This window comes from Gekko japonicus, unplaced genomic scaffold (genome assembly GCF_001447785.1).
Source record: "Gekko japonicus isolate JY-2015 unplaced genomic scaffold, Gekko_japonicus_V1.1 scaffold1138, whole genome shotgun sequence".
NCBI classification, from domain to species: Eukaryota; Metazoa; Chordata; class Lepidosauria; order Squamata; family Gekkonidae; genus Gekko; species Gekko japonicus.
The window spans coordinates 336,822-362,224 of record NW_015170923.1 but is presented as its reverse complement, the minus strand read 5'-3'; the positions used below and the strand labels follow the sequence as shown (position 1 = coordinate 362,224).

Here is a 25,403-nt window from a genome sequence, read left to right as displayed (position 1 = left end):
TCAACCAAACTTTGCAATTAATATTTTGCTTTAGCTTATATTTGGCAATTGACATACGCGATGCGTTGATTACTGGTTCTTTTAAAAGCCTTCTGGGGTGCTGGGGGGAGGCAGCTGCAGCCCCAGGAGACTGAGGCAAGGGAAACGGCGCCCGTGCGGGCGGCAGGACTCACCAGAACATGCCCCTTCCCCTGCAAAGGTATCATTTACTTGTTTATTTTATTTTATTTTAATCCTGCCCTAACCCACAAGCTGGCTCAGGGTGGGTCACAACTTACAAGATACTGGACAAGAAATAAAACAATGTAAAGCCCTAAAAAACAACTATTTCAAAAGTCCAACTGAATTAAAAGATGGCAATTTCAGAAGCTTCTGGTGTCCGAGTAAAGAGAGGTCCAGGTTCTTAAGAGTGGTGGGACCATCCCGGTCGGACATTGAGGGCTGCTTAAGCAGGAGGGGCCAGATGAGCTGGACATCCACCACCACGGCCAAAGGCCTGGCGGAAGAGCTCCATTTCACAGGCCCTGCGGAACTGTAGGGGATCCCGCAGGGCCCTGATCTCCATCAAGAGCTCATTCCACCAGGTTGGGGCCAGGGCCGAGAATGCCCTGGCCCTGGTCGAGGCAAAAGGTATCAGATATCTTTTGGGCCCCAGGGATTTCCAGCAGATGGTGGGGGGTCTGCAGGGTGTGAGAGGTCTTCAGGGAGCATAGGGAGAGAGGTGGTCTCGTAGATATGTTGGTCCCTGGCCACATAGGGCTTTAAAGGTGAAGACCAACACTTTGAAATGGATCCGGAATTCTATCGGCAGCCAGTGCAATTGGTGCAGCACTGGCTGAAAGTGCGCCCGTGGGGACGTCACAGTCAGCAGGCACCCTTGCTGCATTTTGCACTAGCTGCAACTTCCAGATTAGGTACATGGGTAGCCCTGCGTGCCTTGCAATCTTGCACCAAAGATGGTACTGAACCAGGTTAGGGGAAAACTGAAGCACATGAGAACATGGGGACACACGGACACACACACACAGAGGCCCATGCTGTAAAAAGAAGCCAGCCAGCCAGCCAAAACACACTTGCTTCAAGCCAGACACAGCCCTGGAGCTGGAGCGGCACCTGCCCGGAGGAGCATCCAGAGGGGGGGGGGGCCCTCTGCCAAGCGCTTGGGAGCACACAAGGGAGTCCGATCCAGCCCTCCTGCTGGAAAGCCAGGTTGGGAAAGGGGCCTTTCTTCAGCCACCTCTGGCACAGAAATCACCCCCTTTCTCTGACATCGGCACAGGTCTCCATGATGGGAGGGGGGAAAGGTACTACGTGACTGCAGAGGAACAACATACACCTTGCCTGTGCCCTGCAACCAGGAAAGCAGGCACTAGAGAAAGAAACCCCATGTCTCGCTTGCTATGTAGAAACTGCTCGTGGGGCTGCTTATGAAAGCAGTCTTCTGGCCACGACTCAGTGGGGCAGACAGGCCAATCCAGCAGGGAGTCTGCCCTACCCCTTGGCCCCACAGAATGACTTTGGCGCTCGGCGGCATCTGGAGGGGTGCCAGTCTGGGAAGCCAAGCCTCAGCAAGCCACTCGTCAGGAAAGGGGTGATGCAGAGCACAGGCCCCGCACCCTAGGCTGGCATCCAGACGCCCTGTCCAGCCTCAGGCAGGACCAAGGAGCGGGCAGGGGAATCACCCACATGCGCCCGGTCCCTCCTCTCCCCCTGTCACCCCAACCAACCCCACTCACGCCCCAGCAAGCGACAGCGGCGGCCACCCCACTGCGACCACCGAGCCTTTGCTCGCGAGCTCGCGAGCCCCAGGGATGACGACAACACAGGCGGCACACGTCTCCAGCCCGGGCCTCCAGAGGCAGAGGCCGGCACCTGCCGCCCTGCTCTTCCCCAAAGAGCCGCCGTGGGTGAGCAGATCCCGGGGCCGGGAGGCGCTGGTATGGGGTTCGGTCCTGGCAAGTCCCTGGGAGGTGGGGGGGAATGCCTCTCTCGCTGCCCTTCATCCGGACTGATGGCTCCCTGAATAATGGATGAGCCAGAGAGGCTTTTAAGATGTTCTGCATGCTCGGAAGGCAAAGGGGATGATTTTTTAAAGAGCTGCACACACAGAAAACCACCGCCAAAGGTGATCAGAGCAAGGGTTAGCTCTTTTAACATGCCATGTTTACACTGTGCATTCTGCGCCGCTGCATGTCATGGGAAATGGATACTCTGGGATTGGTGGCAGCCCGGGGAGGGGAGGGGAGGGGAGGGGCACATCTGGACCAGGGCAGAGCCAGGGGCCTCTCGCTTCCCGTCTTCTCTGCCTGTCAGAAAGGAGCCGCCCTCTCCTCCCTCCACCACCCCAGGTGCAGCTGAAGGCCGTGGCTGGCTGCAAAGCAGAGGAAGGGAAGCCACCAGCCAGGCTTTGGGGAGGGAAAGGTAAACAGCTGCCACCATGCATGCCGCTGCTGACCCAGAACCATCCTCCCCACCACCACCACCAGGATGCCGGGGCGAGGCCTTGGCCCTCACCTGAGCTGGGAGAAGCCAACCCCACCTCCAGAGGACTTTGGCTGCTATGTCCATCTGCCCAGGCAACAGCCCAGCCCAGCCCGCCAGGAGTGGCTGCTCCCGCCCCCCCCATCAGCTGACACGCTGACCCTGGCCACCGAGAGGGGGCGGCACACCCCAGGAGCCCCCAGCCAGAGCTCTGGACCCGGAGCGCCACCAGCCACCCACCTTTCACGGTGACGTGGACACTCTGGCTGATGGAGAGCTGCGGCTGGATGAGAACACTGCACAGGTACTCTCCTTCATCCATGCCCTTCTGCACATCCATCAGCTTGAGGGTGCCGTTCTCAAAGACCACCTGCCGGTGGTTGTCGGGCAGCAGCAGAGAGTCCTTGTACCACTTGATGGAGTAGTACGGGTAGCCAATCACCCGGCAGTTGATGAAGGTGTCCCGCCCTGCCACGGCTGTGATGTTCTTCATTGCACGGATGCTGGGGGGGCCTAAACAGGGGGAGAAGGAAAGGGGCAGGCTAGGTGAATTCCAAAGAGCAGGTGGCTTGCGTACGGAAATGGCACTGCTTCCCAGCAGCAGCAGCAGCAGCACACTGGAGCCAGTGCTGCCCATCACTGGAGAAAAGCTGGGGGGGGGAGAGGATGTGCCACTTGGATCGATCACCTTACCAGTCCGTGCCCCACCCCCAGCCCTCTGAGAGCCTTTTTAGCATCCGGGGAGGGGGAGGGGGAGGTCTGGAGTTACTCTGATGGGGGGGGCTACCTCTCTTCCCAGTCCACAGGCTCATCACAGTTTGTTTGCAAGGAAAAGGCAAAGTCATCAACCATCCCAAGAGGCAGCAAAGGCTGGAATCTGAGTACCCGCGGGACTCAGGGGAGACCACACTAGATCATACATGGTGAGCAACAGCTGCCAGCCCTTCCACCCCTGGCAAATCACCAGTTTGCAAACCAAGGAAAAGCTGGGGCTTTGATGAGCCCCTTATAGGCCAAACACTACCCCGCCCCCCGCTGCTGCCGCCCAAGAGAGTTCGTGGAGCCTTTCCGACTTCTCCAAAATATGTAGTGAGCCTCTGCACCATCGGCCACAGCTGCCTTTCAGCCTTTCCAGTTCCAACAGCCAGCTCGGCTCGGCCCACCCCCACTCCCGCGGCAAGCGCGTGAGCCACATCCACCTGCTGTACTGACACAACGGGAAAGCCCAGAGGAGGAATGGGCCAGACCACGAGGGCCGTGCCAGGAGCAGGAGCAGGAAGAAGAGGCAGCCAGCCAGCCAGGGGCCAGGCAGCGGGACTCCAGCCCTCTCCTCGGCAGCAGCAGGTGCTTCTCTGGTCACTGAGCCGGTCATCTCACTGGACCTTCGTCCCTCGGAAACCTCAATGGGGCAAAGAGCGCCTTCCCACTCCTCCCCCTCCCAAAGACACTGCCCCCCCTCAAGCGGAGGAGTTTCCCCTGGTGTTTATTTTTATTTCTAAGAAAAGGTAATCACTCTTTTTCTTAAAAAAGAATAGATATCATTCAGCCTGGCACTGCCCGTCCTGTCCACTCCCTGACCTCTGGGTCTGCAGAGCTTGACAGGATGACCGAAGGGCCATCCCTCCCCCCCCCCCCCCCCCCCACGCTGGGCCTTTCCCCCCACCAGCCTCTCTCACACAGGCACCCAGACAGACCCATGCGGGCATCCCAGCACCCCTGCGGAGCCCGCGGTGGCCCCAGCCCGGGTGGTGCCTTGCCCAACCAAGCCAACAGCCAACACAAAAAAGACCTATGCTGAGATTGAAAAGTAGACAGGCACCTCTTACGTTTATTCGCGCTTGGTATTCGGCGCTGCCCACCGAGTTCCGCGCGGCACATCGGTACACCCCTCCGTCCTTGATCTGCGGGTTCGTCACGTTCATGTGGCTCACGGTGGTGCCATCCGACATGGTGTACTGGTTGGTGCGGTGGCTGCCGTCTCTCTGGATGGGCTCGTCATCCAGGGCCCAAGTGATGGTGGGCGGGGGGGCCCCCTTGGCGGCACACAGCAGGGAGAACGGCTCCCCGGGATTCACCACCTTCTCGCTGAAGGGCGAAACGATGCGAGGCGTTCCATCTAGCAGAGACCCACAAACAGAAGCACGTTTAGCCGAGGCGGCCATGGGGCAGCGGGCCCAGTCCCACCCCAGTGGCACATCTTCCGCAAGAGAAGCGACAGAGAACGGTCCGGGACCAGCCCAGGCAGCGGAGTGCAAGTGAAGCCCTCCCCCCACGCCCAAGAGCCAGCGCGCCAGGAAACAAGGACCTCCACCCACCTGCCCGCCCACCCGGTGTTTCCCCCACATCCCATTCATTGCCCCCCCTCCCTCCCTCCCTCCCTCCCAATGCCTGTGCTTCAGGAATGAGGAGGCTTCTGCTCAAGGTGTCAAGGGGGAAGAGCCCAGTCGTCTGTTTTACTCCAGCACCACTGCTTTTCAAGCACAGTGCTTCTCCAAGCAGGTGAACGTAACAATAAAATGACACGTAAAAACAGGATCAATTCAAACAATTAGAAGCAACCACTAAAATAAAAACAAGATGGAAGGTACAACGATGGCCTAGTGTTAAAGCCCCAAAACCATCAGGCACAGAAAAACGAGCAGACCTGAAAGAGAGGGAGGCTGGCCGTCACGAGGGGAGGGGAGGGGAGGGGGGCCACCTTTGAGAAAGCCCCGCGCTGAGCAGACGACACCCTCGCTCCCCCGTGTTGATCACGGAGCACTGAGCGAGGCCCGAGCAACAAAGTCCTGTGGGGTGTGTGTGTGTGTGTGTGTGTGGAGTTTTACAACAGTAGCGACCTGTCGAAGGAAGGGGGGGTCGTCCGTGTGCAGACAGGCAGCTGCGTGCTGAGCTCACAGAAGTTCACTGTCGGCGGTGGGCAGATCCTTCTCTTGCCGTGGGCATACCAGCCCAGACTGGTGAAAAGCACTCCAGGCCACAGGCTGTCCCTCTCTGGGATCAATCCTGTGCAGCCACTTGCGTCCTTGGGGAGTGCGGCCCCAACCAGACAAGCCTGCTCCATCCACCTGGGCCACGGAGCCACCCCCGCCGGCTCCAGTCTCGTCTGGAGGAATTGCGCCATCCCTACGTCCAGGGTTGAGCCTTCACCCAAGGAGGCCTGGACGCAGCACGAAGGAGGCAGAGAACTGGGCCTCGAGCCAGGCCCCAGCGTCTCCTGCAGGCAGCAGGCTCTCGTTCTCCTCTCCCCGCTCACGTGGCCGCCTCTGCACCCCCAGGGCGCCTGGGCAAGCAGCAGCCAGCCAGAGCCAGTCCTTTGCTCTGGGGGGGGTGTCCAGGGAGGGCCTGAAGAGTCGCCGTGGGGGAGACTGGGCCGAGAGCAGCAACGGCCCCGTTGGGAGGAGGCCCTTCCCTGAGGAGGACCTGAGGAGGAAAGGGGGCTCTGGGACCACCGTGCGTGCGAAGGGGTTTGCCGCTCCAACAGGAGATGGCAAGAAGGCCCAGAAGCCTTGGAGCGGTCTGCCAAGAAGCAGCAGCCCTGGAATTAGAATCTTTGTGCCCCTGCGACTACCCGGGGAAGGCCACGGGGTGCCGGGGACTAACGGGAAGCCCGAGCCTCAGGGAAGGCCCCACGAGCAAACTCAGCCATTGGCTCCAGAGAGCAGGAAGCAGCCTGGCAGGCCTGGCAGGGAAGCCTTGTGCCGTCAAGAGCCTTGCCTGCCGGGGTTCGGGTGTTCTGCCGGCGCCAGCCGCTTTTCAGCTTGCCAGCCTTCTTTCACGCAGGACCTCCGCTCCTGGCATACAGCTGGGCTAAGCCTCAACTTCTGACCGCTGGCCTCCTCTGCCACCTCCCCCCACAGTTCAGTGCCATCTCGGCTTCTGACTTGCTGGCTTTGGCCACTGCGCCTCCGCCCCCTTGCTTGGCACCTGGCTCCCTGTCCCAGGTGCCGCTTCGCTGCTGCTTCCAATCCAATCAGGCCAAGCCCTTGTGTGACCTGCATCGTAATTCTGGCTCACCCAAGCACCGTTAAGAACACCAGAGAAGCCCGTGTTGGATCAGGCCAATGGCCCATCCAGTCCAAGACTCTGTGTCACACAGTGGCCAGAAATACCAGGTGCCCTCGGGAGGTCCATCAGTGGGGCCAGGAGGACACCAGAAGCCCTCCCCCACTGTTGCCCCTCCCCCAAGCACCAAGAACACAGTGCATCCCTTGCCCCAGTGGCTAACAGCCACTGATGGACCTCTGCTCCATATGCATATCTAATTCCCCCTTGAAGCTGCCCATGCTTGTAGCCGCCACCACCTCCCGTGGCAGTGAATTCCATGTGTTCATCACTCTTTGTGTTCTTGTACTGTGAGAAAGGGAGAAAAGTACTTCTCTCTCGGCCTGCTCTATCCCATGCATCATCTTGTACACCTCGATCATGTCACCCCTCAGCCGTCGTTTCTCCAGGCTAAAGAGCCCCAGGCCCTTTAACCTTTCTTCATAGGGAAATGTTCCCTTAGAAGTTCTAGTTGCCCTTTTCTGCACTTTCCCCCGTGCTGTAATATCCTTTCTGAGGTGTGGTGAACAGAATTGCACACAGTACTCCAAACGAGGTCACACCATCGATTTATACAGGGGCAATATCAACTTGTACTGTCGCCACACGACGATCCGCAGTTGGTGAGGGGCTGCCACCGACCGTGCTTGAGCAGCGTGTCAGTGCACCGCTTCGCTGGGGTCACAGTTCAGGCCCTGGGCTGCCCATCGTCCAGCTCGGCTTTCTTCGGCAGCCACGTCCTCCACTGTGTCTAAGACCGAGAGCCTCTATGCCCGGAGAGGATGCCAGCAGGGCTCCCTTGACCACCCATCCCCCCTTCTCCCCAGTCACACCGCACTTCTGCAGCACCTCCGGCTCTGTCGCTCGTCCAGGTCTATCTGGCCTCTCTTCCCCAAGCAGCTCACAACACACAAGAGAAGCAAACAGGCGGGAGGAGCGAGGTCAGAGGCTCAGGCGAGGCACAGGCACCAGGACTCCCCAGGAGAGGCGATGCCAAGAATTCGGGGAGTCTCTTCCCCAACTCTGCTTGCCCTTCTCCAGGCTAACCTCTGCTCCTGCCCATCTGCTGAGGAAAGCTCCAAAACTCAAAAGGTTGAAATGCCCCAGATGATGCCTTCCCTGGACCACGTCATTTTGACAACCAGCTGCTGTGGGAGACCTCAGATAAAGCAGCAGTTCAGCAAGGGACCCACTTGTGGTCCTCCTCACCAAGGCTGGGGTGCTCAGCACAGAAGGGAATCATAGATGTGAAAGGGACCTCCAGGGTCATCTAGTCCAACCCCCTGCACAAGGCAGGAAATTCACAACTACCTCCCCCTCCACACACACCCAGTGACTGCTGTTCGACGCCCAGAAGATGACAAAAAAACCTCCAGGATCTCCAGCCAAACTGGCCTGGAGAAAAATTGCTTCCTGACCCCAAAGTGGCAGTCAGCATTTCCCTGGGCCTGTAAGAAAGGGCCACAGCATGGCTGTCAGACAGCCCACCTAGCCTCTGTTTGGAAACCTCCATAGAAGGAGAGCCCACCACTTCCCAAGGAAGCCTCCTCCACTGAGGAACTGCTCTAACTGTCAGGAAGTTCTTCCTAATGATTAGCTGAAAACTCTTCTGATTTAATTTCAACCCATTGGTTCTGGTCCAACTATCTGGGGCAACAGAAAACAACTCTGCACCATCCTCTATATGACAGCCCTTCAAAGACTTGAAGATGGTTATCATATCACCTCTCAGTCATCTCCTCTCCAGCCTAAACAGACCCAGCTCCTTCAACCTTTCCTTATAGGACTTGGTCTCCTCCAGACCAATCACCATCTTCGTTGCCCTCCTCTGGACATGTTCCAGCTTGTCTGTATCCTTCTTCAATTCTGGTGCCCAAAACTGGACACAATACTTTAGGTAAGGTCTAGCCGGAGCAGAGTAAAGTTATACCATCACTCTGTGTGATCTGGACACTATACTTCTGTTGATATAGACCAAAATCACATTTCCCTTTCTAGCTAGTTTGGTGTAGTGGTTAAGTGCGCGGACTCTAATCTGGGAGAACCGGGTTTGATTCCCCACTCCTCCACTTGCACCTGCTGATGTGACCTTGGGTCAGTCACAAGTTCTGGCACAGCTGTCCTGGAAAAAAAGAGCAGTTTGTGTCAGAGTTCTCTCAGCCCCACCCACCTGACTGTCTACTGGATTTGCTACCACTCCCGATTTAGTATCATCTGCAAATTTAATAAGCATTCCCTCTGTTCCTTCATCCAAATCATTAGTAAAGATGTTGAACAAAACAGGTCCCAGGACAGATCCTTGAGGCACTCCACTTGTCACTCCTCTCCAAGAAGATGAGGAACCATTCACAAGCACTCTTGAAGATGGGGACAACATTTGCCAGCCTCCAGTCTTCTGGTACCTCACCTGTTCTCCAAGAATTCTTAAAAATAATGGGCAGAGGCTCAGAAATTACAGCCGTAATTTCCCCTCGTCAACCAGTTCTTCCCTGTTGTTGAGAATCAAGTCCTGGATAGCAGATCCCCTTGTTTCCCTCTCCACCTCCTGGAAAGCGAAGTTGTCAGCAAGACAAGTCAGGGATTTATTGGACCTTTCATTTTTAGGAGAGTTGGACTTCCAACAGATATCCAGGTAATTGAAGTCTCCCATGACCACCATGTCCCGTCTCTTTGAGAACTTTGTGGTCTGTCCTAGGAGTGTCTCATCCAAATCCTCTACCTGGCTTGGTGGTTTATAGCAGACCCCCACCATGATATCATTATTATTTCTTTCTCCTTTTATTTTTACCCAGAGACTCTCAACTGGACTTTCATTCACGTATTTCCTCGCAAGTGTATACCCCCTTTACGTATAATGCTACCCCCCCTTCCTTACTTGTCTGTCCCTTTTAGATAAGTTGTACCCCTCAGTCCTAATGTTCCAATTGTTAGTGTCATCCCCCCAGTTTTCAGTAATGCCTATTAGGTCATAGTGCCCTTCCTGTATTAGGACTTCAAGTTCCTCCTGCTTGTTTCCCATACTCTGCACATAAGTGAAGAGACATCGGAATCCATGTTTTATGCACCCTGAGGTTTTTGTTTCTGTACTTACCTATGAGTTAATGTTACCTAGCATACGTGCCACTCCCTGCAAAAGTCCTTATCTCCAGTTACTGGCATCATACTGGGCTTTGCATTTTTGTCTCGCTTGTAAACCAGTGGGAGGCACAGCATGCAGGAGGTCCCAGGTTCAGCCTCTGGAACGTCCAGCTGAGTGCCTTGGACGCGAAGACCCTGGACAGCTGCGGCCAGAGCAGAGAGAGGGCACTGGCCTGGGTGAGCCCGGATGAATCTGGATCCACAAGCTCCTTCAAATCTGAACGTGGCTAACCTGGACTCAGCCAGCTAGCCAGACAGGGAGGCACCCCACTCTCTCGCACCTGGGAGGAAATCATAGCCAGGTGTTTCCTCTCCGTGCCCAGTGATCCCCTCACCCTGGGGCTCGACTCACCCTCCAGCACAATGACGGCAAAGTCCTGAGCGGTTTGGGACTTCCTCGTGGCGAAGCACTGATAGGCCCCCGAGTGGCTCTTCTGGGCAGCTGTGATGAGGAGGGTCTCGTTGTTGATGCCCCGGATGGAGATGAAGTCGTCTGGCATCACCAGCTCTGTGTTGCGATACCAGCGGATGGTGTATTCTGGCGAGCCCGAGAGGGCACACGAGAGGATGACTGTGCTCCCAATGCCAGTTTTCAGCTTCTTTGGTGTGAGGGTGACATGCAGAGGGTCTGGGGAGAGAGAGAGAGAGAGAGCAGGAGCCATGAGCAGGGTCCCAGGCACCATCCAGAATTGTAGCCATCCCACTCTAGCATACGTGGGCCCCCCCAGCAGCCCCCATAATACAAAGCATTCCTAAAATGTTGGTGTCCAACATGAAGAATGTTTTTGAAAGTGAGGTGAAAGCCGCACTCAAAACAACTGAGAAAAACAAATCACCAGGAGTAGATGGGATATCAATAGAGCTATTTCAAGCTGTAGAAATGAAGTCCATCAAACTCTTAACAAGAACATGCCAACAAATATTGAAAATACAACAATGGCCTACAGACTGGAAACCCTCCGTCTGCATTCCTATTCCGAAAAAAGGAGACGTCAAAGATTGCAGGAACTTTCAGACCATCACACTATAATTTCCCATGCAAACAAAGTGATGCTCAAAATTTTACAACGAAGACTCTTACCATATATGGACCAAGAATTGCCAGATGTTCAAGCCGGATTCAGAAAATGAAGAGGCAGTAGAGATCATACTGCAAATTTACAATGGGTACTGGAGCATACCAAAGAATTTCAGCAGAAACTCAGTTTGTGCTTTATGGATAACCACAAACCTTTCAACTTTGTGGATCATAAAAAGCTATGGATGGTTTCAAAAGATATGGGTGTGCCATAACATCTGTTTTGATATGAAACCTGTATTCTGAACAAGAGGGTACTTTTAGGACAGAATATGGGAAAACATAATGGTTTCCAATTGGCAAAGATGTCAGACCTCTGTTCAATCTATATGCAGAACATGTTAGGAAAACTGGATTAGATTTACATGAAGGTGGAGTGAAAACTCGTGGAAGGAACATTAACAATTTGAGATATGCAGATGATACCACATTACCGGCAGAAAACAGTGAAGATGTGAAATGGCTACGATGCAGGTTGAAGGAGAAAGTGCCAAAGCAGGATTGCAGCTGAACATTAAGAAGACAAAAGTAATGACTACTGGGAATTACACAACTTTAAGGATGACGATGAAAAAATTAAAATTGTTAAAGATCTTCTATTCCTTGGTTCAATCATCCACCAAAAGGGAGACTGCAAACAAGAAACGAGGAGGAGCCTGAGATTTGGAAGGGATGCCATGAAGGAACTAGACAAGACCCTGATGTGTAAGGAAGTGTTGCTGGAAACCAAGGGCAAGATCATTCATACCGTGCTATTTCCCACTACTTTTTGGAAGGATGTGCAAGCTGGACAATGAAGAAGTGAACAGTGAGCCGTGACTCACAAAAGCTCCTCCCCTGCCACAAATGGTGCTACTGGACTCTTGCTCTTTTCTACTGGACAATGAAGAAAGCTGACAGGAAGAAAATTGATTCCTTCAAAATGTGATGTTGGAGGAGACCCCACAAAAAACAAATAAGCAGGTTCTAGATCAAATTGAGCCTGAAATCTTCCTAGAAACTAAAATGACTAAACTGAGGCTATCAAACTTTGGTCACATCATGAGAAGACAAGGCCCACTGAAGAAGGCAAGAATGCCAGGCAAAGTTGAAGGGAACAGGAAAAGAAGGCCCAGAGTGAGATGGACGGACTCAGTCAAGGAACCCACAAAGGCCCTCCATTTGCCAGACCTGGGCAAGGCTGTCAATGCGAGGATGTTCTGGAGGTCATTAAGCCAGAGGGTCAGCATCAGTCAGAAGGGGACTTGATGGTGCATAACACACACACACACACACACACACACACAACCCCAGGCTGGGTTGGTCAAGCCGGTCCAGAAGATAAGCAGATGCCCCTGTGTGGAAAGGTGCAGCTCTGAGGGAGGAGGAAGAGGAGGAAGAAGAGGAGGAGGAGGAGGAGGAGATTGGATTTATACCCTGCCCTTTACTACCCGAAGGAGTCTCAGAGCAGCTTACAATTCCCTTCCCTTCCCCTCCTCAAAACAGACACCCCAAGAGGTAGGTGGGGCTGAGAGAGCTCTCTCAAGAATTGCCCTTGAGAGAATAGCTCTGAAAGAACTTATGATTGACCCAATGTCACACCAGCAGGTGCAAGTGGAGGAGCGGGGAATCAAACCCGGTTCTCCCAGATCAGAGTCCGCGCTCTTAACCACCACATTAAACTGGCTCTGTGTAATCTGTAAAAGAGGCTGTCATGAGACATTGCCTGAAGAAGCTTTCCCTGGACCCAGTGGCCAGCAGTGGCTACCACCCAGCAGCCAACATTCTACTTTGAACAAAGTGCTCATAACTGGGTTGTGGCTCTGCAGCTGCTGCAGGCAGTCTCAAAGAAAATGTACTACCTCTAGTACTACCTCTAGAAAATGTACTACCTCTAGTACCACCTCTGAATTCAGATTCAAGCCTGGGCTTCGGATGGAATTGGCCTTGGTCACTCCGACTAATGATCTCCACTAGATGAATGACAGTGGAAGCGCATCCCTGTTGATTTTCCCAGATCACTTGGCAACTTTCAAAAGTGTAGATGACCATGGTGTCCTTCTGGAGATGCTGGCCAGGTTGGAAATGGAAGGCACCGTGGTTTGGTGGTTCTGCTCTTAGTTGGCTGGTGGATTTCAGAAGAGGGTGCCGGGGGGGGGGATTGCTGCTTGGCCCCTATGAAGTCTCCCAGGGACCCACCTTATTCCCCATCGTCTTGAACATCTACAGGAAACCACTGTAAGAGAGGATCTGGGGATATGGAATGAGGTGCTACGAGTACATGGATGACACACGATTCTATTTGTCCTTCTCAGCTTAGTCAAGTGGATCTGTAGACAATATGAATAGATGCCCAGAGAACGTAATGGAATGAATGAGGGCCAGGAAACCAAACCGCAAGTCAGACAAGATCCGGGGGTCATTGGTCAGCGACAAAGCTGCTCAAGGTCTGAGGAGTCCGGCGGTCCTGGAGGGGACTGGTGCTCCCCCTGAAGAAGCAGCAGGTTCCCAGCGCGGGTGTGCTCCTGGATCTTGGCCTACCGCTGGTGGCTCAGGCCTTGAGCACCTTCTTCAGCTTTGTCTGACATGCCAGGTACGGCCATTCCTCAAAAAGAACCCTTTTCTGTTGTTTTCAGCCGGGCTCCCAGCAGGGCTTGGGAGCAGGGTCTTCACTGCCCAGCATCTCTTCATCTCCCGAGCCCTGCTGGCTGAGACCTGCCCTGCGGAGGGGAGGCAAGGCACGGGGCGGCCAGAGACAGGGCTTCTTCCGTGGCGGTGGCACCCCCTCTCCTGAGGAGTGCCCTTTCCCTAGAGGCTCACGGGGTGTGCCTGCCTCGCTCTCTCTCGCTGTCTCTCATTTTGCACCAGCCCCAAACTAGCCCACACTCAATTTAAGACTCCAGATTTGAGACACCCAAGGCAGGGGTCCTCTAGCAGAGGACGAGGCAACTCGGCCAACAACCCTGAGCCCCGGTGGCTCAAGGAAGTCTCTTGTGTTCGGAAACAGGGTGCCTCTAACCAGCTGTTGGGGAAAGGGGAGCCACAGCGCGGGGGTGTGTGTGTGCGTTTAACTGACTTTGCACACCTTCCCTTCAGAAATAGGATCCAGATGAACCCTTGGCCTCTTTCAGAAACGATCTTTTAAGGCTCTAGAGCTTGCAGTTAGTAACTCCTGGACAAAACTGAAGGGCTCTCTTGCTGCCAAGTCACGGCATGAGGAAGAGAGGCAGGAAAGGACACCAAATTGCATTTTTGAAAAGGACGTGCTGGAAACGCTCCCCAGAACCAAGACGTGCTGCTGGGAAAACCCACACACCAAGAAGCTCCCTCCCCCTCCCCCCTGAATCCTGGAAGTGTCTTGCCAGGGTCTTATCATTCTTCCCCCACCCCACCCGCCAGAGCTCTCTCCCCCAGCCCATGCGCCTCCACCTGGGGGGGAAAGCGGCCTGGGTGTGACCTCTCAGAAGGGCGAGACCCACACGGGCGAGGAAGGGGCTCTGGCGAAGCGGCCGCAGGCCGAGGCCATCCCTAGGAAGACTCAGATTTGCTTCTCCAGCGAAATGTCACTGCACAATGATCCAGGTGTGCGCGGTGCCTCCCGCCCGTCGTGCAGCCCTCCTCGGTGTATCACTTTCCCTCTCAGGCGACAAAGGAGTAGTCCGCGTGGAGAGAACTGGAGCCACCACGCGAGGGGAAGGGGTGTCACGGGCCTGCTTGGAGCACACACGGCGTCTGCTTGGAGCCGTGAGTGGAACACCCCGTCGCGCTGGAGCTCTGGCCGCCTGTCCCCTCTGGGCACACAGAGCTCCCCGTGCGCGAGCCTTGGGTGGGGCAGGCGCCGGACTCCAAGAGAACAGCTGCACAGAAGCGCCGGAGCCACAGTCCTCGGGCTCCCGGAGGCCCAGGGAGGGGCTGCCCCCACGCTTCCCCCTGGCTGGCTCCTGGTTCCACTTCAGGAGGAAGGCCCAGAAAGCGAGTCAAGAGCAGCAGCTGCTCCCCTTCACCCCCTGGTCTGGTCTGTGACAAACCCACCCAGGAGAACCAGAGTCCGGCCCCCCCTCTCTACGCCCCCACCCCCAGGATCACAGGAAACGCACTCTGAGGCGCTTCCTACCCATCAGCCACTTGGTCTCTGGGACACTGCACCGACTCCCATTATGGAATCCGCCTTGAGTCGAAGTAAAGGAAGTAAGACGTAAACCACAAAAAGAATCTACACAAAGAAATTGCCACTGTCCTGTAGTAGTGTGGCAGCGACTCCCACATGCCAGGATCCCCTGTGAGACACGCCGATCAAGGAACGGGGCGGGGGGGGGCAGGAGGGGCTCCCTTCTGACACCCCCACCACTGCCTTCCTGCCTGCTCCTACCTGGAAGGAGCCACACCCTCCAGCTGGCACCACACGCAAGCAGCTCGCAAGCCTCAGCGAGGAGGACTCCTGCGGGACCCGGGGGGGGGGGGACGGGACAGACGTCTTCAGCCCCTTACCTATCACTGCAAGGATCCCGGTGACCTCAGCAGAGCCAAAGGTGTTTGTGACTTCGCAGATGTACGTCCCGCTGTCCTCCACTCGCAGGTCACTGATTGTCAAGCCTGTGAGACGTTTGGTCCATCTGCTGTCTGCAGGCAGTGGGCGGCCGTCCTTGACCCACCGGATGGCAGGGTTCGGGTAGCCGGAGGCAATGCACGGCAGCTCCACCAGCTGGCCTGCCCTCACCTCCCGGGACTGGAAGCCGTCTAGGATGGCGGGAATGGATTCTGCTGGGTCTGTAAGGGGAGAAAGGAAATGGACTCCTTGTTGAGCAATCAAGCCCTGGAAGACAGAAGGAATGTTGGTTGGGAAGGCAGGGATCTTACACAAAACCATGATGGAAAAGCAAGTTAGTGCGGCTGCAGAAGTGCTTTCTTCCAACTTCGTTTAACCTGGAAAATGGCTCCCTACCTTGGTTCAGCTGATCTGACCACCTGCATCCATGCCATGGCAACACTGAGACAAGAGCCCTGATATGCACTCTGCATAGGTCTCCTCTTAAAATCAATTCAGAGGCTTCCTCTGGTGAAGAATGCCACCGCTCGGTTATTGCTGGAAGCCGGGGGGGGGGGGGTGTCGTGCATATTACACCCCCATTCTGCAGTCAGCCTGAGGCGGTCAGGACGGCTCCTGTGCCCCTGGCATTTGGCAAACTATGCAAAACAGAACTGTTCTAAAAGGCTACATCACAATAGATTAGCCTAAGAAAATGTCCTGCATTTCTGCTGATGTAATACTATGTTCTACATTGCTTAACATGTCGTATTTAATACTTCTGCTTTGTTCTGATGACAACCGTGTTTCAAATTTCTACAATTCCTACTCCTATTACACTGCTTATTAGATGCATCATCCAGTTAATTGCCTTGATTTACACTGTGTAATTCTCTTTGCGTCTCAATGAGAAAGGCAGAGTACAAAATAATAAATTAAAAAGTAAAAGAGCCAGTTGGTGTAGTGGCTAAGTACACTGACTCTAATCTGGGAGAACCAGGTTTGATTCCCCACTCCTTCACTTGCACCTGGCTGGATGACCTTGGGCAAGCCGTAGTTCTGATAAGACCTGTCCTTAAAAAAGAGCAGTTTCTGCCAGAGCTCTCTCAGCCCCACCCACCTCACGGGGTGTCTGTTGTGGGGAGGGGAAGGGAAAGGAGTTTGTAAGCCGCTCCGAGACACCTTTGGGTAGTGAAGGGCGGGGTAGAAATCCAATCTCTTCTTCTTCTTCTGAATAAATCTCCAAGCCCAAATTCTGTGAAGGGAATAAACTATACAGACTGGGGGATCTCAGATCTTTTCAATGATGCAGTATATCCTCCTCTGAATTATCCTTTTCCTCTGGTCTCTTTCGGCTCTTCTCAGTGGATTTGCATCCATTTACATGACCACATCTTCCTTGAATTGTGAGTGCTCCAAAAGGGTGGGGGAAGGCTGCTGCCACGGCCTCCTCTGTGGCATCACAAGGCCTCCCTAGACGACCTGGGCAGATGTCGGGGAACTGTTCCAAACTACCAGCTGTCTCTGCCCCCAGCTAGAATCAGAGCTGTGCAAGCTGCCCCCCACCAGATGATCACAACGACACACATTCCACTCAGGCATCCCTCCAGGTCACGCGGTCTAACTGATGCCACCCCTGCAACTTCCTTGGCAAATCCTGAAATGTAGAGGCAACTGACAGGGCCCAGAAGGTTGCAAGGGAGAGCAGACAATGAATGACCAAAGCTCAGACAGGAGACTCAACCCAAGGGGAAAGATACCTCCCTCAAATGGCAGGCAACGTGGCCACTATGCCAAGATCAAGGCAGGCAGAACACGTGGGAGAAGGGGGGGGGGCTAGGCTGGAGCGGGTGAGAATTCTGAACCTGGGATGGAGCCGGACGGGAGCCTCTGGCGCTGCAGGACCAAAAGGCAGGACTCTTCTCTGCCCGCAGCGGGGAAAGGAAGCCTGCCATTCCCCCGGGACAAAAGACTCCCTCAAAAGACCACGGAAGGAGGCGGGGGTGTTGCTGAGTGCCCGTTCAGTCACTTCCCACTTACGGCAGCCCAACGAATTGATGGCCTCCAAAAGGTCCTCAGTCAGGTCTTGCGAGCGGAGGGCTGCGGGCTTTGCCCTGTCCGACAATAGAGGAACCGTTTTTTCTCTATCTGGCGTTCCAGGGAGGACAGTGCCAGGAAGCATTTTATCCCCATGGGCCAGATCACGTAAGGGAATTTTGGGGGTGAATTGCCGCTCATGTGGGTGAATTACAATTACCTTGCAATTCAAAGTGACCCTGGGAGCTAACAGATTAATAGAATTTATCATCCCTTTGGAGGTCATCCCTGAGAGAGCTCTTTTGAGAACTGCTCTTGAGAGAACAGCTTTGTGAGAACTTGCGACTGACCCAAGGTTACACCAGCAGCTGCATGTGGAGGAGGAGAGGAGAATCAAACCTGGTTCTCCCAGATTAGAGTCTGCTGCTCTTAACCTCTACACCAAACTTGCTTTCAGTAGGTGTTAGGAAAGTGGCTGTTCAGTCACTTTACTGATCAGACACAAGGTGTTTCCACTAGAGGAGCAGGATCAACATTAGGATTTGTCCAGTGGAATACCTCAGGTTTCCTTTCTCTCACCCACACTCTTCAAGATTTATATGAGGCCACTCAATGAGATGATTCAGAGAGTTCTGGTTGGATGTCATCAATCTGCAGATGTCGCCCAGCTCTATATTTCATCCTCTAAGCCTCCAGATGTACCCATCTCCGCTCTGAACCGGCTTTGAGGCTTAAAGGGTCACCACGGAAGGCCCCGGGAGGCCTAGAACTCCCATCTGAGCACACCTGGAAACCAGACCCTTCTGAGCCACAACAGGGAATCATTATTGCATCTGCTCTCCCTGTCAGCACAGTTTGAACTGTTCTTAGTACCAGTTTGACCAGGTGGGAAGGCATAGACACGTATCAGCACATCCACCCTGCTTGCCTGAGAACAAAAGAAGCACATGCAGAAGTTTGTCAACTGGCAGTTCTCTGGCAACACTAACAGGTCCATACTGACCCTCAAAAAGCAGGCTCCAATCTGTTCACGTTTTGTGGGATGGAGTTGCCACCACTCAGTCTATTCCGGAATTCTCCTGCTGAGCCAATCAGCCACGACGACACTTGGGATTCATGCCAGATGTTCTGGTGCTACAAGCATGGATGGCTTCAAAAGGGAATTAGATAAGCATATGGAGCAGAGGTCCATCAGTGGCTATTAGCCACAAGGTATAGCTAGGGGCTCTGGGGCAAGTGATGCTCTGTCTTCTTGGTGCTTGGGGGGGGTCAACAGTGGGAGGGCTTCTAATGTCCTGGCCCCACTGCTGGACCTCCTGATGGCACTGGTATTTCTGGCCACTGTGTGACACAGAGTGTTGGACTGGATGGGCCTTTGGCCTGATCCAACATTGGCGTCTCTTATGTTCTTATGTTCTTATGTTCCTCTTCCTCTATGAGTGCTTATGCTTCCCTGTCTAGGCAGGTTTTTGTTGATCTATTGTTCAGATAGATCAGATAATCCACTCCCTGGATTGGGTGATGGCAGGCCAGGCAAGCCACCTTCACTGCTGTCAGTGCAAACCAGTCGATGAAACGCACCACATGCACCTTGGTCTGTCATCAGCCAGGTCCCTTGGGAGGGCCTTCCTTGTAAATGAATTCACCCCTCGAGGGGGTTGCTGGCATCTGTTGCTATTGTCAAGTGCCTGGGGACCCCAAGGCCAGGACTCTAATGACAGACAGACAGACCGACCGTAGCCAAAGGGCTACGGTTTAAGTTCCCTGAGAAAAGGTGGTGGGAGTAGTAGTTGAAAGCTCCACTCGTTGAGCCTGGTCAGGGAGCAGGAGCCTTGGCAGAGGTCGGGCATGGGGTCAAGACCTGCCTTCGTCCAGTCTTTACTTCCCAGGAGGAGGGGAACACTCCTTGAAGGAAAAGGAGCCCCCCCCAAAAAAGGTAGCCACTCTGCCCGTAGCTTCATGGGCCCTGAAGACCCACAGAAAAGCTCCCTGCTCCCTCTCCAACAGCCGGCTCTCGTTTAAGATCCCATCCAGACCAGGAGCCCCTTGGGGAGGGGGGGGCTGTCCATCCCCTGCCCCTCCGGTCTCTGCCCCAGGAACAAAGAAGGCGGAGGGCCACAGCCGAAGCCGGGGCCAGGTGGAGAAGCACCTAGCGGGTCGTTTGGGCCGTCCCACACTCGAGCCTCACTCAGGAGGAAAGCAAATCTCTGGATGCGGGCCGGGCCCAGGAGCTGGCTCTGGCAACAGGGAGGGCCGGGGCTCTCCGTCCTTCATATCAGAGCCCTTAGCCGAGCTTTTGCCTTTGCTGGCTGAGCATCTCCTCCCAAGCCAGTTTGTGCTTCGGCAGGGACAGCTCCCCACAGCCAGACTCCACCACCTCTGGAGGCCCTGGAGAGAGAGAGACCGACCCACCCCCAGTCTCTCGCCTCGGCCATCAGCCCCTCCCCTGCTGGCTCCGTGCTGCCTGCCCGTGGCCTTGGCCCCCTACCGCTCGGCCCACTGGGCACAGAGCAGGACACGCGGTGGAACCTCATCCATGGGATCCCATCCTCGCATGGCATCAACAGGGTGGGGGGCTGAGCCCGGCTGGCTGGGACTGTCCTCTTCTGAGGCAGCACTTTTGGGTCGTGGCTTTTGGGTCTTCTCTTGGCTTCCCTCGGTTCGGGAGGGTTTATCAGCACTCCCAGATGCTGAGTATCTGCAGGGCAACGCTGAGGCTGCTTTTGTCCCAACGGACCACAAATGCCTGGGACCGGAAGGAACCACTTTAGCCTCAGCTTAGGGGAGGAGCCGACAGGGCACGCAGGTAAGATGCTATGGCCACAACACCTGAGGGACCCATGGCCAGGCCACGCAGGTAAGACTAAGCTTTGCCTCTGGACTCCTCACAGTCCGGTCCTCACGGCCAGGGGCAACGGGGACAAGACCCAGCCCAGAGAACGGCGTCGGTGTCGTGCTGCAGGGCACCTCCCCGCCATCCATGGCGCCTGCACGCTCTGTGCCGGGAGCCGGGTGGCTCCTTCCTCCAGCTCCCTCCTGTCAGCCATCTGTGAGTTCACAGCTGGGCTCCTGTGCACACACAGAGTGTGTGGTCACAATGACTGAGACATGTGGGGAAATCCGCATGCTGGTTTCTCTTCTTCTCTCTTCTAAGCAGCTTGCTGGTGATCTTGTTGGGAAGCTGCCTGTTTGGCCATGTGGTGGCTGGAGCACTACCCACTGGAGGCACGGCTGAGCTCACCGCCTCCTACGTGCAGGGCAGTGGTCCCATCAGAAGACGGCCTGCCCTCGGCGCTGAGTGGCCCCTCTTGGTTTCCAGGCAGGACTTCTAGACGAGGGAGCGACTCTGTGGAGGGACTTGTGGCCACCTGCAGCAACAGGCTGGCAGAGGGGCCAACAACGGGGCTGCTCAGTTGTTTGTGATTTGGTCTGTGACTTGGTAACCCTGAAGTGTCACCTGCCTAATGGTGCTAAGCGGTCCTTCGGCACACCTTCCTCATCAGTTCCAGTCTGGGAAGCCAAGTGGACTGCAGATCTGGTACCGGGAGTATCGGGACCACCTGCTGGCACTTCTGCTGTGCACAGAGGCAGACTGATCCTGCTGTGAGAGAGCCACCGTCCTCTAGTGCTCTCGCTCTGCGCCCATCCTGGCTTATGAAACCACGCCAGGGAAACTTACGCAAGCTATTGGCTCAAACTGTTGATGCCTCGTTGACTGAGAGGGCTCTCCCTACAGCCTTGAAGGAAGAGAGGATTAGACCTCTCCTCAAAAAGCCCTTCACTGGCTAGGCAGTGGCCAGCTTGTGGCTCTCCGGTGCTCTGAGTTGGCCACTGTGTGGACCAGAGCTCTTCTTACATTCCATGGTCTTAAGAGGGTAATGAGTTACATTGAGAAGCAAGCCTGCTGGTTCCCCAATGGTGAGCAGGAGGGGACCACTCTGCATCATCAGTGTTGCCAAAGGTCTCTGGGAAAGGCCCTGTCAGCGGTTGGTGTGTGCCCTGCGGGAAGGCTCCTGGGAGCCCTTCTTCTGGACTGGGGGATGACCCCCACCTCTTAGTGCCAAGGCAGGGTGTAAAGAGTGGGCATTGCTGCTGCATACCCCTGAAGAACAAGGCTCTGCGCTCCTTTAAGTGGCGCTATTTTGGAGCTAAGCAGGGCACAAGCAGAAGGGTCTTGTGAGCCAGTTTGGTGTAGTGGTTAAGTGCACGGACCAGGTTTGATTCCACATTCCTCCACTTGCAGCTGCTGGATGACCTTGGGCAAGCCATAGTTCTGGCAAAGCTGTTCTCGAAAAAGCATTTTCTGTCAGAGCTCTCTCAGCCCCACCAACCTCACAGGGTGTTTGTTGTGGGGAGGGGAAGGGAAAGAAGTTTGTAAGCCACTCTGAGACTCCTTTGGGTAGTGAAGGGCCATGGGGTATACATCCAATCTCTTCCTCTTCTCCTTCTTCTTCCTTGGACAGGCCTGGCCATGGTTGGCTCTCTTTCCTAGCCCAAAGGTAGGGAGAGAAGACACAGGAATGCTGCTGCCGTTTGGACAAGGATGATCTCTCTCTCTCTCTCCCCCTCTCTCCCTGGCCCACATGGAAGAAAGGGAGGAAGGGAGCCACTTGTGCTCCTGAAGTCGATCGGCAGTCTTTGGCACCCCCAAGCTTGAGCGATGACCTGTTGCTGCTTCAGTGCCTTTGCTTGCCAGCGGGTTGCCACGCAGTCGCATGGCAAAGAAGAGATGCTCCCCCTGCTGTGGGCAGAGAGGCTGAACTCAAAGGGGGGGGGGGGGGGGGGAAGAGAAGCTGTGACTGGGAGAACCTCTCTCTCTCCTCCACCTGAGGCCAAGATCAAACTCCCCCAAAGCCCAACTAATATGATGCGGGAGGGGAAGAGAGGGGAAAGAACTGCAGGGATGCAGCTTCATGGAGGTGGCACAAAGCAACTCTGCTGCCGGCTCACCTGTTCATTTGCCATGAGCCCCTGCGGTGCACCAAGAGGAGGTGCCTGGTGTCAGCAGATTGGCACCTTCGCACACTGCTGGTGGCAGTGTGAGAAGATCCAGGGCTTTTGGAAGGAGGTACAGAGGTTAGTTAAGCACATTATCAACATAGACATGCCACTATGCCCGGAAGGGCTTTTTCTAGACTACTGGCCACCAAATATAGAAAACCATGTACACAAAAATACCTTGGATGTGATGGTCTATGCTGCCAGGACCTCCATTGCTACATGCTGGAAGGACACAAAGCCACCTGGAACACTGATTTGGTACAAGAAGTTATGGGATCAATTCTTGATGGGGTGTGTCACCTGCAAACTGAACAACGCCGCTCTTCGGCTGATCTCCACTAAATTCATGGGAAAGTGGAATCCCAATCTGGACTTTCCCACTAAAGAAGAATTTGTTCCCACATTTTGGTCTCAGTATCATGAATGGTTGTAAATACTAAGCTTCTCTATAGGTTTAATCTACACATTAGGAGTATAACAAAGATTAGCCTGGCTACCCACAAGTTTTGGCTAGGATGTCTCTCTAAGATACACGGAACTCTGAAACACCAAGTTATCACATACTCACAAGATTGATGTTTGGTTACTCTGATTTCTACTGCACATAGTGCGCAGATGTTGAATCTTTGTACATGCTTTACACCTTTACATGATAAGTTAGCATACTGTTTATGTTCGATGTTCTGTATTTAATGTCAAATGATAAGGTTTCTTGATTATACTTTGTGAAAAATTCAATAAAATATTAATAACAAAAAAAGAGAGAGGAGGTCCCTGGAAGCCAACATGGCCCCCGTCCACCCTCAGCAGAGGGCACCACGCGGTTCCTTTGCTGGATGGCTGAGTGCCCAGCTGAAGGGAAGCACTTTGTTTCTTAGAACTCAAGGGCAGCTGTGGACTTTTCCAAGTAGGCATTTTGCTTGGTGTGCAGCAGCAGGCACCTTCAGCCCAGTCAGAGTACCCGATGGGAGTGCCCCTTTTTGTTTCTTCACATGTGGCTGAGTCTTATGTCCCATTCTCCTCAATAAACATTCCTTTTTTGTTAAGTAGCCATCTTGTTTTGCCCTGTGCATCCAGCAGCCTTCTGAAAGTATGTTACCGTTGAAATGAAGGACTCACGCGAGACACGATCTCTGAGGGAGAAGAATCGGTCTGCTGCTTGAGGCAGCAAGAGTTTATTTTGTACACTCTGCTCTCAACGTAAGAGGAGGCTGGGGTTTAGAATCGTGGAGCGAGGGGAGACCCGATGCCCAGGCAGAATGCCTGATGACAAGCTACTCCTGCCGCCTAAAGAGGCTCTCGCAGAGACAAGACGGGCAGAGGTCAAGACTCTTAGTGTACCAGAGTCACTGATCAGCCTGATGTTGACAGAGGCAGGATGTCGTTAGACTCAAGACTGGAGTGCCATATCGCTGATCCTCCCCACATCGAAACAATGCTGAGGGGAGATGAAAGGCTCCGCTAAGGAAGCCAGTTCAATGGCCTGCCCAAATGGCCGGCTCTGCTCCCAGCCCCTGTGCAAGCCCCGCCCCCCAACCCTTGCCCGCCCGGATCTGAACAGGGCGAGACGGAGTCGCCGTGAATCCTCCCGCCACACTCCTGAGAGGGACGGCCTCCGCGGGCGACACGGTGGGGCTGCCTGGGGACAGCCCTAACGCCCGCCCGCCCGGTGCTTTCCACCACCGCTCCCGCAGCCATCCTTCGGCACATCACAGGTCCTAACTCTCCTGGCAGGGAGGGACGGCAACAGGCGGGTGGGTGAGGAGAGGTGCTGTGAGCGGTGTGGTGCCTCCTCGGAGCCTGAGGGGAATCTCCCAAGTCGACCGCGTTGCCTCCACAGACACCCGAATGGCTTGGCCGTGGGCTCCCTCGACACCAGAGCGGTGCCTTGCCAGCCGGCACGCCTGGGCGGGGGTCGACAGAAGACCCTCTTCTCAGGGCCCCCCCCCCACGGGCGTGGAGAAAGAGAAGCTGAGGAGCAACCCACCTGAGACGGACAGCCGGGCTCCGTTGCTCTGCCGCGTCTCACCGCTGTGCTTGTGCTTGGTGATACACCGGTAGGTGGACAAGGCATCTTCCTTCTGCACGTCGGAGATGTACAACCCTCCGTAGAACGTAATAAAAAATCTGTTTTCTGGAAGAGACAAGCAGAGCAAAGGCTGGTCAGTCGCCTCAGGGACACAGGGGCTAGGTGGGCAAGCACAGAAGACCGACGCCGTGGAAGAGGAAAGCCCCTGAACGCCAGGCAAGAGTGCCGAGTCCCCTGGGGCTGGGGGCAGGCTTGAGACTGGCTTGCCAGTGACCGGCACTGTGAGAAAGGCGGGCTGAAACAAACAGGAACCCCAAAGTCTCCTCTCTCGGGCTGGGAGGCTGGTGATGCCCGGACAGAGCAGGGGGCCCCCTCGTCTCATCGGAACCCCAGCAGCCGGAAAGCCCACTCCCGCGGAAGGGGTCAGGGTGTCTGTGCAAAGCAAGGTTTTGTGGCCCCTTCATGAACGAACCACAGCCTGAGCTTCTGTAGCAAGAAGCTGCCTCAGCCAGACCACCCCTCGCGTAACCGTCCACCTGGGGCCCAGCTGAAGTCCCAGGCGGAGTTCTGTTGCTGTGAGGGGGCCCCCCCTCCCAGGGCCACTCCTGGCCTCATCCTCGAGAGGCACCTGGAGGGACACCCCGGCAGAAGGGCCTCCAGGAGGAGGGGGAGGAGGCAGGGACCCAAAGGCTGCTGGTGTTTGCACACCACAGTGCCTCTTTCCTACAACACTACAATTAAAAGGAGATCCGTCATTCCGAGCTAATCATTAGTCCAAATTACTTAGAAGTCTGTGGAAACAAACAGGCCTCTGGGGTGGAAGGAAGGGGTGTTCTGGGCGGCCCGATGGGCTCGCTCGTGATGTGTCCAGCTGAAGGAACAGGAGAAGACGTCTCCTCCAAAACTCTCCTCCACCCCTGGCCTTCCCAGCCAGTTCCAAGGGCCGGGGCTTTGGGCAGACCTCCTCCTGAGCAGCACGTCACTCCAGCTTACCAGGAATGAAAGCTCTGGAAGCAGCCAGGAGAAGGGCCGGGAGGGCAGAGAGCACGCACACACACGCACCCACCCCAGCCGCTGACACAGCAGCCCCCCCC

At 55.1% G+C, this 25,403-nt stretch overlaps 1 protein-coding gene across 1 annotated transcript in view; it reads right to left on the bottom strand.

Moving 5' to 3' along the window:
* Positions 1–25,403, bottom strand: part of DSCAML1 (Down syndrome cell adhesion molecule like 1) — a 290,951-nt gene that overhangs the window by 119,620 nt on the left and 145,928 nt on the right. Inside the window, exons 4-8 of the mRNA XM_015418776.1 lie at positions 24,268–24,414; positions 15,206–15,484; positions 10,013–10,288; positions 4,301–4,597; positions 2,722–2,994 (exon numbers count right to left, since the gene is read on the bottom strand). Of these exons, the coding sequence (XP_015274262.1) occupies positions 2,722–2,994; positions 4,301–4,597; positions 10,013–10,288; positions 15,206–15,484; positions 24,268–24,414 (1,272 nt within the window). The remainder of the gene's footprint in view (positions 1–2,721; positions 2,995–4,300; positions 4,598–10,012; positions 10,289–15,205; positions 15,485–24,267; positions 24,415–25,403) is intronic.